This window comes from Dryobates pubescens, chromosome 31 (assembly GCF_014839835.1).
Source record: "Dryobates pubescens isolate bDryPub1 chromosome 31, bDryPub1.pri, whole genome shotgun sequence".
NCBI lineage: Eukaryota > Metazoa > Chordata > Aves > Piciformes > Picidae > Dryobates > Dryobates pubescens.
Window position 1 is genome coordinate 6,089,261 of NC_071642.1, and position 19,455 is coordinate 6,108,715.

The 19,455-nt window shown below is 58.1% G+C and overlaps 1 protein-coding gene across 1 annotated transcript in view; it reads left to right on the top strand.

Moving 5' to 3' along the window:
* The window catches only part of UNC13A (unc-13 homolog A), a 37,237-nt gene extending 21,289 nt beyond the window's left edge, over positions 1–15,948 (top strand). Inside the window, exons 23-44 of the mRNA XM_054174841.1 lie at positions 845–913; positions 1,027–1,116; positions 1,270–1,404; positions 1,715–1,848; positions 2,027–2,112; positions 2,367–2,493; positions 2,578–2,674; positions 2,865–3,008; positions 3,543–3,626; positions 3,911–3,988; positions 4,261–4,349; positions 4,487–4,639; positions 4,788–4,911; positions 6,421–6,426; positions 8,071–8,109; positions 9,125–9,154; positions 10,349–10,405; positions 10,598–10,678; positions 10,804–10,951; positions 13,487–13,579; positions 13,657–13,816; positions 14,136–15,948. Coding sequence (XP_054030816.1) covers positions 845–913; positions 1,027–1,116; positions 1,270–1,404; positions 1,715–1,848; positions 2,027–2,112; positions 2,367–2,493; positions 2,578–2,674; positions 2,865–3,008; positions 3,543–3,626; positions 3,911–3,988; positions 4,261–4,349; positions 4,487–4,639; positions 4,788–4,911; positions 6,421–6,426; positions 8,071–8,109; positions 9,125–9,154; positions 10,349–10,405; positions 10,598–10,678; positions 10,804–10,951; positions 13,487–13,579; positions 13,657–13,816; positions 14,136–14,424 — 2,313 coding nt within the window. The 3' untranslated portion in view covers positions 14,425–15,948. The remainder of the gene's footprint in view (positions 1–844; positions 914–1,026; positions 1,117–1,269; positions 1,405–1,714; positions 1,849–2,026; positions 2,113–2,366; positions 2,494–2,577; positions 2,675–2,864; positions 3,009–3,542; positions 3,627–3,910; positions 3,989–4,260; positions 4,350–4,486; positions 4,640–4,787; positions 4,912–6,420; positions 6,427–8,070; positions 8,110–9,124; positions 9,155–10,348; positions 10,406–10,597; positions 10,679–10,803; positions 10,952–13,486; positions 13,580–13,656; positions 13,817–14,135) is intronic.
* Positions 15,949–19,455: the final 3,507 nt, after the last annotated feature.

The following is a 19,455-nucleotide window of genomic DNA, read 5'->3' on the forward strand; positions in this document are numbered from 1 at the left end:
AGTCTTTCCTGATGTTCAGGTGGAACCTCCTCTGCTCCAGCTTGCACCTGTTGCCCCTTGTCCTGTCACTGGACAATTGAGGTTGCTTTGCCCTCATCTCTGACATCAAATCTGTAGTCCAGCATGGGATTCGCCCTGTGCTCTCTAGACAGGAGCTTGGCTAAGCTAAGTTAAAGCCACTCAGCTTCAGTGGAGACTGTCTACCTGGAGCAGCTCCCTGTCCACATCCCATGATGCAGCCTGATTGGGTGAGTGAGGAGCCCATGAAGGTGTCCAGCTCTTGGGGTCGTCTTGGCCTTGTCTTGAGGCCGCTCTGCCCTGAAGATGGGTGACCACTGCAAGAGCCCAGTTGCTCTTTTTGCTGCCTTTTTCCCCTCAGCAATTTGAAAGCTTTAATCCAGGGCCATGTGGCTGAGGAGCACAACCCTGAACACTCCCAGCTCCTGCCCAAACCCCGTGTTTGAAGATGTCCAAGTGGGCAGGGCAGGCAGAACAGCCCATTGCCCCTCTGGCACCAACCACCAGTGAGAGCAAAGGGGATGCACAGTGTTGATTCTCAGTCCTATACCGTGCTCAGCACGACCACAAGTGCCCCAGGAGCCATCAACGGCTGCCCGCGAGCCCTGGCCTTCAGTAAGGACCTGCACTTTGCCACAGTCATCCCATGCCCACCTGCAGGGCTCTGATGAAGAAAGGAGGGAAGGAAGGAAAGCAGAAAGGAGAGGGATGAGCCAGGGGGGGCCTTGGGCTGGGCTGGAAGCAGAGAGAGCCAGGGGCAGCAGGGAGGGGGGTGGTCTCTGCAGCTTCTCCCCCATTTACCTGGCTCTGGGGTGTCTCTCCACAGAAGGAGAGGTTCGTCAAACTCCTCGACCAGCTGCACAACTCGCTGCGCATTGACCTCTCCATGTACCGGGTAAGGTGGCTGCTGCGCCTCAGCCTCCTCCCCGTCTGAAGCAACAAGTGGCTGTTTTCTGCCTCTGGAAGAGTTTTGTGTGCCACTCTCCTCTTTTTTCCCCGCTCTGGCAGAACAACTTCCCTGCCAGCAGTCCTGAACGGCTGCAGGATCTCAAGTCCACAGTTGATTTGCTGACCAGCATCACCTTCTTTCGGATGAAGGTATTACTGGGGCCTCACTTGCCCCATATCCCTCTAGTGGGGAGCCTGACCCTTGCTGGCACCAGTTCTTTGTCAGGTTGGGGTTGTGCTGGCTCCTGGGTGGCTGCAGGGCTGTGACTGTGCCTCTAGCACTGCTCCCCCCTGCCCATCCAGGTCCAGGAACTGCAGAGCCCGCCACGAGCCAGCCAGGTGGTGAAGGACTGCGTGAAGGCCTGCCTCAACTCCACCTACGAGTACATCTTCAACAACTGCCACGAGCTCTACAGTCGAGAGTACCAGACAGACCCGGTGCGTGAGGCAGGGGCAGATGGGGCACACTGGGGTGTCAGGTGGTGCACTGGGACCTTGTTGCCACCCACTAACCTTTACCATCCCCTGCCCTCCTGCTCTGTCTTCAGAGCACTCAGCCCAATGCAGAATGAGCCCCAAGCCTTGGGCAGTGTTTGAGCCCCGCTGCTGTAGGGTTGAGACTGGGACCAGACAAGAAGGGACTGCATGGGGGCCTCCAGAACCTTCCTGCTTCCTTGTTAGCTCCATCACAAAATTGAGCCCTGTGAGCGGGCTAACCAGAGCCTCTGCTGTTTCCCCATCACTCCAGACTAAGAAAGCTGAGGTGCCCCCGGAGGAGCAGGGCCCCAGCATCAAAAACCTGGACTTCTGGTCTAAGCTCATCACCCTGATAGTCTCCATTATTGAGGAGGACAAGAACTCCTACACACCCTGCCTGAACCAGTGAGTAGGTGCTGGGAAAGGGGACCCTGCTTGGCGCCCAGGGGGACGCCCGCGCGGTGGCTGTAGTGGCTTTAGTGAGTTGTAACCTCCAGATGGGGAAACTGAGGCAGGGGAGAGGTGTGTGGGATCTGTTTCCAAGTGGAGGTCTGGTCCACCCTCCACTTTGCCCTTGCCCTAGGTTTCCCCAGGAACTAAATGTGGGGAAGATCAGTGCCGAAGTGATGTGGAACCTCTTTGCTCAGGATATGAAGTATGCAATGGAGGGTGAGTGCCCCTGTGCCACCCCAAGCCAGTCTGGGGAACCAGGCAGGAGCCACACTCTTCTCTCACCTTGCCTATTCCCTGGCCAAATCCATTTCACTCACTCACTCACCAACACAAAGCCTGGCATGAATCTCACCCAAGAAGCTTTTCAGTCTTCACCCCATTTCCTTGGCATCCTGGGAGCTACCCTTGGAGCAGCTTCCCCGCAGGGCTGGGGCTGGAGGCAAAGCCTGGGCCCGCTCCCCTTTGTGCAGAGCACGACAAGCACCGCCTGTGCAAGAGCGCAGACTACATGAACCTGCACTTCAAGGTGAAGTGGCTCTACAACGAGTACGTCACCGAGCTGCCTGCCTTCAAGAGCCGCGTGCCCGAGTACCCCGCGTGAGTGCAGCCCTCGGCGGGTGCGGGGAAGTGCTTGTGCCCCAGGGGCTGGCTGGCCTCACTGGGGATGGGCCTCTCTTCCAGCTGGTTCGAGCCCTTCGTTATCCAGTGGCTGGATGAGAATGAAGAGGTGTCCCGGGATTTCCTGCATGGAGCGCTGGAGCGGGACAAGAAGGATGGGGTATGCACACGAGTGTTGGTACAGGAACTGCCGCTGGGGAGTGGGCAAGGGGCTTGTCCCTTGATGCCCAGGGTGTCCCCATCAGGGCTAAAATAGGTTGGACTTGATGATCTCTGAGGTCTTTTCCCACCTTGTTGATTCTATGATTCTAAACCCAGCCTCATGCTGACACTGCTTCTCGCTCCTGCAGTTCCAGCAGACATCGGAGCATGCACTCTTCTCTTGCTCGGTGGTGGATGTCTTCTCCCAGCTCAACCAGAGCTTTGAAATCATCAAGAAACTCGAGTGCCCTGATCCCCAGATTGTTGGGCATTACATGAGAAGGTTTGCCAAGGTGAGCAGCTACCAGGGTGGGGGTCGCTGGGCCAGCAGCACCCTTGGGACTCTTGACTCAGCACTGGCCCGGGGCTCCTGCACTCTCTGTCACCTCCTGTCCAGCTGCAGGCAGTGACATGGGACACAGATTGCACCACCTCTAACATGTTCAAGCAGACATGCCACAGACCTTGTGACTCTCCCAGCTTTGATAGCAGAGGAGATTAGCTCAATAATGAGATAATTGGTTAATTAATCTAGGTCAGTTAAATGCCACTGGCTCATTGCAGTGTGGGAGTTTTGTGCAGCATTGATGGCTGATGCTCTCAGAGCTGTGAGGGTGATGGAGCTGCTTACTGAGACTAGGTGTGCTGGATCTGACTTCCAGTGGCTGTGCTTGTGTGCCTCCTAGCACATCTGTGGGGCCAGAGGGTCTAGGAGCCCCAGATCTTAACCAGGCATTGGCTTGTTTCACTGCTGTGGGACTCATGGTCTTCTCTCTCTGCTTTACTGCTGTCTGGGTGTCTTTGCTGCTGCCATCATTTGGCTGCAGACCATCAGCAATGTGCTGCTCCAGTATGCTGAGATCATCTCCAAGGATTTCGCCTCGTACTGCTCCAAGGAGAAGGAGAAAGTGGTGATGTATTTTCCTTCTGCATGCCACCTGCCTGGTGCTGCCAGGCAGAATTGTTCCCACATGGTGACCCCAGCCATTCACCTTAGCTCCAAGGCTGGTCCCCGTGATGAAGGTTCTGCCCTCATCTCTGTCCAGTGGCAGTTTCTGAGATGCTGCCAGGCAGGGCTCTCTGCCATGACTGCTCTCATGTCCAGGAGTACAGGGTGGGAGGGCCCTGGGGCAGCAGAGAGCTGTTCTGGCTACTTCTGTTAGTGCTGACTCCACTCTCCATCCTTTCCCTTCAGCCCTGCATCCTGATGAACAACATCCAGCAGCTCCGTGTCCAGCTCGAGAAGATGTTTGAAGCCATGGGTGGGAAGGAGGTGCGTATTAGGTGTCCAGGAGGGAGCCATGTGCTGGATCAGTGTCTCCTTCCCAGAGGAAGTTCCTTCCCTGGCTCCACAGCACTAGGTGCAGACCCTTGTTCCTCACCCCTGTATGGGATCACACTGTCCCACCCCATAGCATCCTGCTCTTCTACCATGTCAGATGATGGATGGGCTTCATCCTGCCCAGGGGTGCATTTGGGATGCAGAAATTCCCCCAGGGCTGGACCAGGGACCCTGATGGCTTCTCCAATTTTTCCCTCCTCCAGCTGGACACAGAAGCCAGTGATATCCTCAAGGAACTGCAGGTGAAACTCAACAATGTCCTGGATGAGCTGAGCCGAATTTTTGCCACCAGGTACACCTGGCTGAGAGGATGTGGGTTTGGGGGTCAAGGAACTGCAGCTGGGGCCTGGCTGGGGGCTCTGCTCGGCCAAGCAGGTCCTGGGCATGGCTGTGGGAGATGCTGAGCTGCTTGAGCATTGCGGTCCCCAGTTTCCAGCCACACATCGAGGAGTGCGTGAAGCAGATGGGTGACATCCTGGGCCAGGTGAAGGGCACTGGCAATGTCCCTGCCAGCACCTGCAGCAGCGTTGCACAGGATGCTGACAATGTCCTGCAGCCCATCATGGACCTCCTGGACAGCAAGTGAGTGTTGGGCCAACAGACACACATATTTCTCAGTGACCCTGACCCACCCTGGGAGTGTAGGGGACCTGCAGGGTCAGGCTAGCTGGGCAAGGGCTGGCATCAGTGGTGCTGTGCTGGGACTTTCAGCTCCACCCTCTCTCTGCAGCCTGACACTCTTTGCCAAGATCTGTGAGAAGACAGTGCTGAAGCGGGTGCTGAAGGAGCTCTGGAAGCTGGTGATGAACACGATGGAGAAGACCATTGTCCTGCCTCCGCTCACGGACCAGACGGTGAGTGACAGTGAGGGGATCCCTCCTGCTGGGACATGGGTGGCTGGCTGGGGCCAGTGTGGGACATTGCTGGCAAGGTGTCCTCACTGCATGCTTGGAGGAGTGGCCTCCCCAAACCTGCTTCTGGCTCATTGCCAGGGAGAGGATGGAGAAGGGAAAAGGCATTCCTGCCCCAGGTGCTCAGTACAGCCCAGCACTCTCTGGGCTGGCTTTGCCAAGAGACATTCCTGCCATCTCCTGGCACTGAAAAGGGGCACTGGGCCTTTCCTCTCCATTCTTTCTTCTGAGCTGGGGGAATGTCCTATGCCATTCTCACCAGCACCAGCTGTGGCCATGGTCTCTGTGCCAGGAGGTCAATCAAGAGGCTCTTAGAGTGCAGGGAGCCACTTCATGTCAGCCTGGCTGCAGGGCTGGGATTTCCTGGGGAGGAGGGACTGGCATTATGGGGATGGGGGTGATGTGGGGAACAAGGGGCATCCCCCTCCAGCAGGGCTGGACTCTTCCTTTCTCATGGGCCCATCAGGCTCTAGTGGAGCAAAGCAAAGCCCCTGCTTAGAAAGAGGTTGCCTACAGGCCTTGAGGCTCTGCATGGCATCCTTGTGCCTCTGTCCTCCCCAAATGTAGCCATGCACCCCAAACCTTCCTGAGACAGCAATTCTCTTGGAGTCAGACAGGAAAGAGTGGCACTGAAGGCTCTGAGGCAGCCACACCTCTGTCCTTGTCACTCTAGGTCACTATCACAAAGCTGAGTTTAGGCTCTTGGAGTCCCTGGAGCCACTGGTCTCTGCGTCACCTTTCTGGAACTGTGGGGCTCCTCGTGCTGTGGCTGTAAGGGACAGTGCATTGGTGACCTGTCACCCCTTAGTGGTGCCACCTCACTGGCACCTTGTCTCCACCCAGAGCCTGGCTCAGGCCAGCCTTGCTCCCAGCAAATCTAGTAGGAACACTGGTGCCCCTGTGTCCCAGTCTCCATCCCAGTCTCTCTCTGTCCCTTCCCAGCCACGTGTTGCTGTCATATTCTGGAGGCAAAGAGCCCCGTGCAGGGGGCAGAGGAGGTGGCATGTATGTGTGGGTCTGCTGACCAATTGCCCTGAGCAGGGGCAGTCCTTGGAGGGGACTGTGCTGCCTAGGGTGGGTCTGGACTCCAGCCTAGGGGTAGCTGAGTGGTTTGGTGACACGGGGCTGAGTGTCAGAGCCAAACCTCACATGGGGTCTGCCAGCTCTCTGCAGCTGAGTAGCCCTGGGGCAGAGACAGCACTGGGCAGGTTGGAATGGGGGCACTTTGGGGCTGTTGAGACCTGTGGTGGCTGTGGCAGGGCATAATGCTGAGTGCTGTGGCGTGTCAGATGGGGGCATCCCTGTCTCTTCCACCCCTCCTGGCTGGCAGGGGTGGGGGGGTGGCTGGGTACCCAGCTGTGGGGCAGCTGGGGCTGGGGAGGCTGGAGGAGGAGGTGGGCACTCATGTGATGGTTGTTCTCTCCACTTGCTCCGCTCGCCTCTCAATGGCAGATGATTGTAAGTACGGCAGCTCCTTGTCTGTCTGTCTGTCTGTCCGCTGTGTGTCGGTCCTGGCCTCGACGGTTTCTGTCTTGTGTGGCTGCCTGTGCCCTGCCCACTCCCTCTTTCGGCTCCCAACTTGGTCCACCTCTGTGGTTCCCCATTCTCATGCTGCCTGCTGGCTCCTGGTGGGCATCTGCCCACAGCCCCACCCGGGTTTGGAGGCAGAAAGCTCCTGGGCAGATTTGTGATGCCTGGGTGTGGGGAGGTGCAAGGGTTGGTGATGGGGTGAGAGGGGACGGTGATGGGGCAGTGTCACATAATCAGAGAGAGCCAGACCCAGGCTGATGCCATCCTGCTCCATGCCGAGGTGCGAGAGGCCGCTGGAGACACGAGCAGGGGGGCGGCACGTGCCGGGCAGCCAGGGCTGCTCTTCCTGACCCCTTCAGCCTCAGCTTCCCCTTGAGGCCTTGGCTGTGGCTGCGGTGGGGACTGAGGGAGCAATCTGCTGGTACATGAGTGTCCCTGGCCCCGTTGCTCAGCAGTGGGCAGGCTGCTGGCACGAGTTGTGTGGTCTGGGCATGGCCCTGGGAGCCCAGATTCTGGGGTTCTTGGCATTGCTGCTGGATCTTTGCCTGGCTTTGACAGAGCAATCTCCTTTTGTCTTCTGCTCAGTTTGTGGCCATGGGCTTATGCTCTACGGGGCAAGGAAAGGGCCATGGCTGCCTCCAGTCCTGCTCCCCCTAACTCTGACTGGCAGAGACCTTCACAGCAGAAGCAGTGGTGCAAGTGCAGGTGGTTGGGTGCTGTATGCCAGTCCCTGAGGGGAGAATGGTCCCTCCTGTGTCACCCAGCACTTTCTGTTTTCAACAGCAGAATTTGGAGAGACCCTGGGGGCAGCTGGGGGCTGAGCGTCCCCTCAGACCTCACTCCATGTCATCTCTATGGGGTACAGGGTCCTCTTGTGCACCCATCACCCTGTGCCTCAGTTCCCTCCAGGGCAAGAAACCCTTCTGGTTGCTGCACTGGCCCTAACTGTGCTGCTAGCCCCTCCTGCAGGCTTCTCTGCCAGCTAACCCCCTGCTACCCACTCCTGATTTGGATGTGCCCCAGCCCCACCCTGACAGGTGGTTAGGAGCCCCCCTTGTTTTACACTGTTTCTCTTGCTACTGCTGGGCCTGAGTCAGTGTGGGGTTGTCACTGAGCCCAGAACTGCTGTGAGCATCTGCTGGGGCTGAGGGGGAACGTGGAGGCACCAGAGGCAGCCCACGCAGTGCCAGCCAGCACCTGCCTTCCTATAGACCAGCTGGAACCTGTCCCTTATGGGCTCAGCACCTTTGTATTCCAGCTGGGATCAGCTACCTATAAGCCTAACATCCCAGTGTGGGGATCGATTCCCTGTCAGTGCCACTGCATTCCAGTGCTGGCACAGCATCCAACAGACACCAGTCCCTCACTGAACCAGCATCCCTCTGGGGAGCAGTCCCTCATGAGCCCAGCAGATCAACAGGGACCAGTCACCACCGGCTCTGGCTGCCCTTCAGGAGCTCAGAGATGTCTTTGCCACCAGCTTGTGGCCACCCAGTGTGCCCAGCAATGCCCTGCATCTTTCGTGTCCCATCCCCCCCTTCCACTGCTCACCCTCTGACGTTGCTTCTACAGGGCACGCTCTTGAGAAAACATGGCAAGGGGACAGAGAAGGTAAATAGCCGTGGGCTCCATGTGTGTCATTGCCCCGTGGCCCCTCTCCTGGCCCCACACCCACCTGCTGTGGAGGTCCAGGCTTGTCTGTGCTTCCTCTGTCATGCTGTCTGGATGTGTTGCCTGTGTGCCATGTTGTCATGTTGAGGTGTGCCATGGCGTCCGGCCGTGCTGCCTGCGTGCAGGACAGGCTCAGTCTCCTGTTTCTGTGTTGCCTGGGGCAGAGAGCAGGTCTGTCGTGTTTAGCCCCTCTGGGTGGGTCTCTGGGGCTTTGTGCATCCCCAGCAGGCAAGGGGGACGCTGCCTCATGGCACTCTGCAGGTGTCTGGCTCGCACAACATGTGGAGAGGGTGCCTGAGCACCAGAGATGCCAGGTGCAAACCTATCCCAGTGCTGGGCACTCAGGAAGAAGTGAACCTGAGGATGCTGAGGGATGTGCAGGCTACATTGGGGGTCGTGGGACTGCTGAACCTCTGATCCTGCTTCTTCTTGATGCTTAGGGGGCCTCAGCTGAGCCCCAGAACTTGTTAAAGGGTTTTGTCCAAGCAGGCAGCTCTGCCCCTGGGTATTCTCACTGCTGGGCTGGGGGCCTAGCACAGCTCTTCAGGCTGCCTGCTCCCAAAACCTAGCTCACAGGAAGAGCCAAGCTGGCATCTGGGCAATGCCTGTGTCTCCCCCAGCTCCTCCCCCTTCTCACAAGGTGTGCTGGGTCCTACCCCAGTTTGTGAGCATGCTGAGCAAGCTGCTTTCCTCTGCCTCCTTCTACATTCCCAGCCCCAGACAAGGTGGGGAGCAAGCCTGCCCCAGCTCAGGAAGAGACTTGGAACACTCTGCATAGGTTCACTGGCAAGTGCCCAGGGCTGAGCCTTTGCAGGTGCACTGGTGCTGAACCAGTGTCACCAGTAGAGAACTGGGTGCAGCCAAAGCCCACATAGCTGGGGGATGTGGGGGGCCTGGACCCACAGCTGGCTGCTGCTGGGACCACCATTAATTGTCCCTTGCTGTTCTCTTCCAGAGCAGGGTGAAGCTACCCAGTCACACTGAAGTAAGGATATGGCTCTTCTGCTCCCCACTTGGCTCTGGTCCCTCCTCTTGTCTCCTGGTCCCTTGTCCTGTGTGCTGTGGGGTGGGGGGGTCCTGCCTGACTACAGTGTCCCGCCGTGCTCTGTTTGGGGGACACCAGTGTCCCCAGCTCCCAGCTTGTCCTTTAATGGGACAGAACTTGGGATGGAGGAAGGTGGATGATACAAAGGGATAATGTGGGTAACAAAAGGAGGGCAGAGGGGAGCAGATCCCTGCAGGAGGAAATGTTTAGTGGGACAGATGTCTCAGTTTCTCATTATTTGGGAAGGACTGGAGCTAATGGTGCCAGGAAGGGGAAGGAGGTAGGAACTGCCCACCAGAGCCCAGTTTACCCAGTTGCATGCTGCATGCTCTAGGGCTCGAGAAGAGGAGCTCAGCGGTGGTAAGTGGGTGCCAGGCCAGGGAGCTGAGCAGGATCTGCCTGTGCCATGGGGCTGCATCCTCAGGAGCTGTGCTGGTGGGCACCATGGAATGTCATCATGGCCCCTGGCCATGGGGGTGGCAAGGCAACAGGGCAGGTGAAGGCAGCCAGAGCCTCTCATCTGTGGTGGTGTCTGAGGTGCAAAGGGGCCATGAATCCCTGTGGCTGAGGCTGGAAGTGGGCAAAGGTCTGGGTGGCAGGGGAGTGTTTGGTTTGGCTGCCAGTGTCATGGGTTACAGGGCAACCACACCACATCCTCTTTGTGCCTGCTGTGTCCCTGCACTCTCTCTCTGCTCCCCTGTCCTGGTATGACACAATGCAGTGGCAGTGATGTGCCATGCTGGGCTCTGTTGGATGTGGAAGTGGCTGCTTGGGCACTACATGGAGCAGGATCGCACCTTTGAGCCGAGCTGCCTGTGCTGAGCAGGGTGTGAGTTTCCTGATGCTAGGGTGATGTTCTGCCCTGGGGTCCCCAAGCCCCCAGCCACACACCTATGCTGAGAATTCTGGGGCTGGGATGGGAGCTGCCAGCCCTGCACCTACATAACTCTCCTTGGCACGGCTGGTGGCCCTTGCGGCTCTCTGAGCAGCACCCCTCCAGCCCCCTGCAACCTGGGGAGCCAGGGGAGATCCTGGAGCTGCAGCAAGCTCCTGGCACCACGTGCCCAGCCTGGCCATGGCATCCCCCATCCCAGCTGCTCACCAGGAGCACTCCTCTCTCTTTGTTCTCTGCAGGGCACACAGATGATTTTCAACGCAGCCAAGGAGCTGGGGCAGCTCTCAAAGCTGAAGGTGAGGGCTATGAAGCTGGGCTGAGGGGGGGCAGGTGGTCTGACCCCCAGTCTGTGCTAGCTTGGGTGATACCTTTTGAGCTGGCAGTGGCACTGTTGCAAGGACACCACCAGGTTCCTATTTGCTGGCATGGCTGGGGCAAGGGGAGCAGTGCCCTGGTGCCATGCTGAGAGCAGGATTTGCACCCTGTAGGACCACATGGTGCGAGAGGAAGCTAAGAGCCTGACCCCAAAGCAGTGTGCAGTGGTGGAGCTGGCGCTGGACACCATCAAGGTAAGGGCACTCTGAGGGATGAGGGCCGGCTCTGAGGGTTCTGGCCCTGAGGCACAGACCTGGTGGTGCACTGAGGAGGCTCCAGCAGAGATGCCAAGAGCCCTGTGGCTGTCTGCCTCCTGCAGCAATACTTCCACGCTGGCGGTGTGGGGCTGAAGAAGACGTTCCTGGAGAAGAGCCCTGACCTGCAGTCGCTGCGCTATGCCCTGTCCCTCTACACTCAGGCCACTGACCTCCTCATCAAGACCTTTGTGCAGACCCAGGCTTCACAGGGTAGGATACTCTGCCCTGACCGCCCCCCCTCAAGCTGTCCCATGGCCAGGATCACACCCTGCCTCTGTCTCAGTGGGGTTAGGGGTCCCAGCCAAACTCATAAAGGGTGGGAGGGGTGAGTGGGGATGGAAGGGCTTTTTGCTTCCATGGTTTACAGCTGAAGAGGGTCCTTGGGTGCCTAGAGGCAGCCTGGCACCCCCAAATCCCCCACTAACAAGAAGAATATGTTTCCTGTGCTGGGCTGGAATAGATATGAGGCCTGTGGTTGGGAGAGAAGGTCACCCTCTGGCCACACCCTCTGGCCACCCTCTGGTCACCCTCTGGCCACGCTGGATAGCTCCTGTCACCCAGCACACTCTGGTCCAGTGCTGCTTTGGAGCTGCCAGTCTTGGCTGAGTGGTGCCAGCCTGGCCAGGGCTCAGACCCCTTGCAGGATTGGCTGGATCTGGATGCTGTGCTGGGCATCTGATGTTTGTCCTGGGCGTGCTGGGTGCCCCACATACTCCATGATTTTGGATCCACCCTTGCTTTTGTCTCTTGGCCACCCAAGCAGGGGACAGAGATAGTCTCGGCAGCCGTGGGCATAGTACCCCAGCCAAGCTTGTTTGTGTCCTTGCGGAGTGGGACGTGCATTTGCTGTCTGTGCATCTCCTACAAGGGGCATCTGTCCTGTCTGTGCCAGCTATGTGGAAGGTGTGGGGTTGAGTCTGGTGGGTGCCAGCATTCCTGGGTGCAGTCTGGCCCCAGAACCCCCTGGGCTAGGAGCTGGGTGGTACCCAGCATTCCTGTGTCGCTGCAGTGTTGTCTGGATACTCGGCTGTCCATCTGTCTGCAAGATCTGATCTCTCTCTCTCTCTCTCTCTTTTCTCCTCCTCTTTCACTGTTCCTGTCCCTCATGCACTTTGTCTCCTTCCTCCTCTCTGTCTCCTCTGTGCCATGTCTCTGTCTCTTTCTCCTTCCCACTAGTTCATGGTGGGAAAGGCATTAGGTTTACCCTTAGTGAAGAGATTTATCCTGAGAAGGGTACGTGTGCCGCTCACCCGCCCTGCGCCTGCCTGCTGCTGCCAGCCTGGGCTAGGAACAGTTCTAGCACTGCGGGCTGGGGTGGCCAGGAGCCCCTTCCTAGCACCTCTGTCCTTGGGGACCCCTAGCTTGGGCTGATCTGGAGCCCACAGATGTACTCTCAGAGCCACTTTGGAGGAACTGTGCTCAGCCATATCGAACACCCTTCGGAGACCAGGGAGGAGGGCTGTGCCCCATGGGGTTTGGGTGCCCATCTCCATTGGCAAGCTCTGGGCACCCTGCATTGTCCCCTGTGTTCCTGCCTGGGGTGGGCACCTGCCACAACCTCCCTGCAAACTGGGCAGCTGTTCCCTTGGGCCATGTGACTCCAGGGGAGGCCGTGACTGTGGCCACGTCCCCCTCCCATCCACCTCGCTGCCAGGAGGACCATTACCAGCCTTGCTCTGGCGAGCTCTGTCCGCCTGCATCAGGAATGAGTCCAGCTCGATGGGCCCCGCTTGGCCTCCATTGCACCCTGCCAGAGGGGCTGGGACTGCACCCCGTGCTTGGCCTCCTGTACCTAGACACCCCCCTTGCCCACCATCGCCTCCATTTTGGCTCAGCATGCTGCACTGCCTGTGTGGTGGGTGCCTGAGGGGATGGGGCACCAAGGGTGGGACAGAGGATGGAGGTGGATGGAGGAGAGTTTGCCATCCTCTGCCTTCCCAGCCTGACACCCTTGTACTGGGTGAGAGACGCAGTGACACGTGGGGCTATGGCCTCTTTGCACTTACATCCACCCTGGGAGCTTTCTGCTGAGCTCAGTTTGATCGTGTTGGCCCTGTCTGACCCATGGAGCCTGTCCCTCTGCCTTGTACTCCCTCCTTCACCCATGGGTGCATGCAGCTCTTGGGAGAGAGAGGGTGGGCTGGGCTGTTGGTTGCAGGTCACCTGAGTTCCCCAAGTTTGGGAACCCCAGGGCTTGATGTAGTCCCTGAATTGAAGGGGAGACAAGAGGGGACAGTCAGCCCTGAGCCCCTAGCAGGGCTATGGCCACCATGTGGTACAAGGGCCAGACTGAGTCTCTCCTGCCCAGTGCTGGGCCCATGCTCATAGCTGTGCATGGAGCACTAGCAATGCTGCCCCCACCCCGCCTCCTGTGCCCACAGTAGTGACACCTGGGCCACTGCCCTCTGCCCTACTCAGGGACCTCAGCCCCTGCCTGGTTAAGTGGGACACACTGGGCCCTGCTGATGTGGGGTGGGATGACAAGGAGCCGTCTGGTGCAGCAGATACCCTTCCATGCCACACAGCCCAGCCTAGTCCCAGCCCCAGCCATCCTTGACAGTTGCTGCAACTATGCTACTGTCCCCAGAATTCTTTGGCAGAGGCCACATTGGGCCAGATCCTACTGCTCACTTCCTCCTGCCCTGTGGTGGGTGACCTGCCTCCTCCAGTGGGGTTGGTGGTGGGTGGGGGGCATCATGATCACAGAGGGAACAAGCACTCATGTCTCTGCCCTTTGCCATGCAGGCTCTGGTGTGGATGACCCTGTTGGGGAGGTGTCTATCCACGTTGAGCTCCTCACCCACCCTGGCACTGGTGAACACAAAGTCACCGTCAAAGGTGGGTTCTGCTGGGTGGGATGCCAGGGTCTGGCAGGTGGCAGTGCCCTGTAAGCCTCACATGTCCCCTCCTTGCAGTGGTGGCTGCAAACGACCTCAAGTGGCAGACATCAGGCATTTTCCGGCCCTTCATAGAGGTCAACATCATTGGGCCCCACCTCAGTGACAAGAAGAGGAAATTTGCCACCAAATCCAAGAACAACAGCTGGGCTCCCAAGTACAACGAGAGCTTCCAGTTGTGAGTGGCACTGTGGGGCTGGGGATATGGGGGCATGCTGGAGACGTATCCCCATGATGTGGGGGGTGCCTTCCTCCTGGGATCTGCCACTGAGTTTACTTCTCCCCTGGAGATGTTTGAGATGTTTCCTCATGGGTGAAAGCAAGGACTGGGGAAACACCCCTTCCCCCCCCAAACAATAAACCCCACAACTTTTTTAGGGGCAGGGAGGAGGAGGGGAGGGGAGCAGGAGGGGCACCCATATAGGAGGCTGTGACAGACCTGGGAGGCCTGAGAGTGGGATCCCTTTACCAACGCTGCCTGTGCCTTAACCCTGCAGCACACTGGGGACAGAGACGGGTCCCGAGTGCTACGAGCTGCAGGTGTGTGTGAAGGATTACTGCTTCGCCCGGGAGGACCGGACAGTGGGCATGGCTGTCCTGCAGCTCCGGGACATCCTGCAGCGACCTGGCTGCGCCTGCTGGCTGCCCCTGGGCCGACGCATCCACATGGACGACACCGGCCTCACCGTGCTCCGCATCCTCTCCCAGCGCAACAACGACGAGGTGGCCAAGGAGTTCGTCAAGCTCAAGTCAGACACGCGCTCAGCTGAGGAGGGCAGCAGTTAAACACCTCCCACCCCCCCCAGCTCTCTTCTCCCCACTCCTGACCCCTTTCCTACAGCATCCTTCAGCCATGTATAAGCCATAAGAGTGGCCACAAGGGGAGTCTCCTTCCTGGCGCTGGTGTGGGTGAGAGAGGAATGTGGCTGCAGTGACAGACCCCCCTCTTCATCCCTCCCTTGACCATATTGGCTGGGTGACAGTGCAGAGCACAGCCATTCTCCCATCCCACCCTGATGGGAAGATGCTGGGTCTGGTGGGGGCTGCAGGGAAGAGCTGGACTCCAGGTTGGGTGATGGGATAGATCTGCCCCTTCCCAGATGGAGGAACCTCAATGGCCCATCCCTGACCCTACATGCCCTATCTAGTGCCAAACCTCATCAAGCAACAAAGGGAGATGCCTGGTGTGTATGTGTTTGTGTGTGTGTATCTCATCCTGCCCAGGGGTGTTGGTGAGTGGCTGGCACAGCATGATTGCCTCTTGTCCCCATCCCTTGAGCATTGTTGGGCGCCTGAAGGGACAGGGAGGTACCCACCCTCTGAGCACCCTGTAGATATGTAAATAGCTGTACATACACAGGGCACCTGGACAGCTGTGTTCTGCACCCAGAAGGGCTATTAGGGCTGTTGGTTCAGCGGGTGCAGACCCTGCATGCCCTGCACGGGGTCCCTTCCCTGGCTGGCAGCGGCATCACTGGGGCCAGGAGTGGCAGAGAGCAGGCCCTGGCCCATATCCTGTCTTCCCTCCTTGCTGCCATCGTGGGCCACCCCACTGCTGCCCCCCAGGGTGCCAGGGCTTGGGGGTGAGGGCTGGCAGCACTGGAGCAGCGCCTTGTCTCTCTTTGCTCTGGCCATCCTTATGCAGTGCGGCACCACCTGTGAGAACTCCTTGGTGCAAACAAGACCCTTCCCACTCCCAGCCCAGAGGACACCCTCCTTTCCCCCAGTTTCTCATTAACCACCATTTGTGTGTGATCAGTGGTGTGTGTCTCGTGCGAGTGTCTGAGAGGCCAGGATGCGTTGTGCCCGCGACGGCCGCCCCAGCTGGCCAGCTCGCCCTTAGTTTTGGGGAAGACAGAGTCCTGTTGACACTGCAAGTCAATCCAGATCCTTCATTTCCCTCCCCATCCCCAAAACAGGGTACCCCAATTAGGCCCCACGGTCCTTTTTCTATAGGGTTTGCCTCGGACCAAAAGGTTTAACTTCCTCTCTCGTTTCCGTTCAATGTTTACACCTCTTTTCTAACCGCTGCTCCTGTACGGCCAGGCTGGGGCTCAGCCCCGCACCCCCTCAACCCTGGCGTGCCCTGGCCCTGTGCCCCCTCCCCCAGACCGTCCCGTTTGGCATGTGATTGAACTGACCAATTCTGCTCCTGTAGCACGTGTCACCGATGCCCGTGTGTCTGTAGCACCCCGTGTGCGGCACCGCCGGCGGCAGCTACCATGGATGCATGACAGTGAGATGTTTTGCACTATTTTGGAATTTTTGGGCTCTGTAAAAATATTTTATTATAACTGACATTAAAAAAGCACACCCTTCACCGCTGCTGCAGCCCCGGGAGGCTGGGAGGTCGGGCGCCAAGGGACTCTGCCTTCCCACTGCCAGCCCTGGGGTAGGCGGAGAGGCCGGTTCTCCCGCCACAGGCAAGAGAAAAAGACTCAAACGGACTGCAAAGCATCCCACCCCCACCTGAGGGTACACCCAAAACCCCCAGGGCTCTTTCTTCCCCCCTCCTCCACCCCGGCCTTGGGCATAGCCAGGCCCAAGAGAGGCGGCTCACCCCATTACCAAGTAGCGGTGAGGGAAGGAAGAGAAAGCACAGGGCCCCTCGCTGATGTCTTACAGGGGAGCTGGGCACTGTGGGATGAAATCCCTGGCTTCCTGTGCCCACCAGCTGGGCTGGACCCTTTTACAGAATCACAGAATCACCAAGGTTGGAAGAGACCTCAAAGATCATCTAAGTCCAACCTGTCACCACAGACCTCATGACAAATCCATGGCACCAAGTGCCACGTCCAATCCCCTCTTGAACACCTGCAGGGATGGGGACTCCATCACCTCCCTGGGCAGCACATTCCAATGGCTAACAACCCTCTCAGTGAAGAACTTTCTCCTCACCTCCAGCCCAAACTTCCCCTGGCACAGCTTGAGACTGTGTCCTCTGTTGCTACTTGCCTGGGAGAAGAGACCAACCCCTACCTGGCTACAACCTCCCTTCAGGTGGTTGTAGAGAGCAAGAAGGTCTCCCCTGAGCCTCCTCTTCTGCAGGCTAAGCAACCCCAGCTCCCTCAGCCTCTCCTCTTAGGGCTTGTGCTCCAAACCTCTCACCAACTTTGTTGCCCTTCTCTGGACACTTTCCAGCAAGTCAACCTCCTTCCTAAACTGAGTGGCCCAGAACTGGACACAGGACTCAAGGTGTGGCCTAACCAGACAAGAGCTTCACAGAGGGGGGGGGATGTAGGAAGGAGATGTGAAAAGCATTGGAGTATGAGAAATGGGTGGAATAATTTAGAAATGGAATCATTTAAGAATTAGAGATGAAGAGTTAGAAATAAAGTTTGAAAAGCAACAGGGGTGCAACAAACGTCAGCAGGGATTAAAAGACTAGAAGAAGGAGCCTGACACGGGAGAAAAACAAAGAGAGGAAGAAAAAGAACAAGCACAGTGGAGGAGCTGGACAGGAGTGGAACAGCAAGGGAGCCAAACCCCACGACAGCCAGGAGGGCAAGCGGGCAGACAGAGAAGGCACCGGGGCTCACTGGGGTGGGGCTCCGGCTCGTTCCGCCCGCTGACTCCTCAGCTTCCCCCCCGACCTCTTTGCAGCTCAGCGCTTTGCCCACGGCGTGCCCGCCGGTACCGTGCAGGCCAGATGGCCGCGGCGGTTCATTACAGGGAGGCAGCAAAGAGCGCGGCAGCAGCACCCTCACAGCATACGGCGGCGAGCGGCACCGGAGCGGCGGCGCTGCTGCGCGGCTCGCAGCTGCAGGACCTCGGAATGGCCACGGAGCGGCAGCACTGAGCTGATCAGGAAGGAGCCTGTCCGGCTGCGCTGGATCGAGGGTCAGCTGTGTGAGGTTTTATAAGGCCAACTGCTGGGAGGTTGTAGACAGGCAGAGGTTGGTCTCTTCTCCCAGGCAAGCAGCACCAAAACAAGAGGACACAGTCTCAAGCTGTGCCAGGGGAGGTTAGGAAGAAATTCTACACAAAGAGAGTGATTGCCCATTGGAATGGGCTGCCCGGGGAGGTGGTGGAGGCACCATCACTGGAAGTGTTCAGGAGGAGGCTTGGTAGGGTGCTTGGTGCCATGGTTTAGTTGATTAGGTGGTGTTGGATGATGGGTTGGACTCGATGATCTTGAAGGTCTCTTCCAACCTGGTCTATTCTATTCTATTCTATTCTATTCTATTCTATTCTATTCTATTCTATTCTATTCTACACTTGAGTCACAACTTCCCCATGAACACTCCAGGCTTGGGGTAGGGTGCCTGGAAAGTTGCTTGGCAGAAGAGGACCAGCTGAGGGAACTGGACTCGTTTGGAGAAGAGGATGCTGAGGGGACACCTCATTGCTCTCTAAGGTTCCCTGAAAGGACATAGCAGTGAGGTGGAGGTTGGTCTCTTCTCCCTAAGATCAGATGATGAAATGAGAGGAAGTGGCCTGAAATTGTGCTGGGAAGATGCTGAGGGGCCTGGAGCAACTCTGTGAGGAGCAAAGGCTGAGAGCCCTGGGGCTGAGAGCCTGCAGAAGAGCAGCCCCAGAGGGGAGCTGAGCAATGCTCAGCAAGAGCTAAAGGAGCTGTGGGGGGCAAGAGGCTGGGGCCAGACTCTGCTCAGTGGTGCCCAGGGACAGGACAAGGGGCACTGGGCACAAACTGGCACCCAGGAGGTTCCATGAGTTGAAGCTTGTTTGTTGTGAGGGTGCTGGAGGCCTGGAGCAGGCTGCCCAGAGAGGTTGTGGAGTCTCCTGGTGTGGAGAGCTTCCAACCCCCCCTGGGCATTGTGCTCCTGGGCAAGCTGCAGTGGGTGCCCTGCTGGAGCAGGGGGCTTGGACTGGACAACCTCCAGAGGTCCTTTCCACCCCATCCATGCTGAGCTTTTGGGATTCTGATTTGCTGTAGTGAGATTGGTCTGGGAGGACTTGGGGGTGGGGGCAGGATTCCAGAGGCCAGCATGGACTGCTGGCATCCTGCCTGGGGGATGTATTGAAGGGGGCAGAGCCGAGGGCTGGATCTTCCTTATTTCCTTACCCAAGTGTTTGTCTGTCGGAGAGAGCCAAAAGGCAGCTCCCACACGGCTCAGGTTCCTGCGCTCGCAGCTGCTAAGTCTTCTCTTGCCCACAAGAGGCTGCTGGTGCTGTTTGCAAATGGCCCTGATGCTTTTTCCTTTGGAAAAGTCTGGCTCCAAGGGTGCGACGGCAACAAGCCCAGAGCAGGACAGCAGGGAAGAAGTTGGTTCCCCTTCGGGTGTGTGAGAGCTTGGGTGCCCCCCGAATCTGGGGTTTTCCCTCTTTCCAACGCTTTCCAAAGCGGGGGATCAGCCCAGGGAAGGGTGGTGGGACAGGACAGCCCCTCATGGTGCTCCCTGGGGATAATCTGGATGCTGAGAGTGGGGCAGGAGTGGTGCTGTGCAAAGAATGAGCAGGGAGCTGCATGCTAGGGCTGCAGGAGCAGGGCTGGAGCTGAAACCCTGCCTGTCTGTGCCAGCTGAGCTTTTCCATTCTGCTCCCTGGTTTTCACAGGGATTTGGAGGATTTCTGAGATCTGGGGACAGGAGTTCCTATGGGAACATCCTGCTGCAGGGGAGGAAGAAAAGATCCTATTTTGAACCACTCAGCACTACACAGACTCACAGAATGGGTTGGGTTGGAAGGGACCTTGAAGATCATCCAATTCTAACCCCCCTGCCATGGGCAGGGACACCTCCACCAGCCCAGCTTGCTCAAGGCCTCATCCAGCCTGGCCTTGAACACCTCCAGGGAGGAGGCAGCCACAGCCTCCCTGGGCAGCCTGTGCCAGTGTCTCCCCTCCCTTACCTTAAG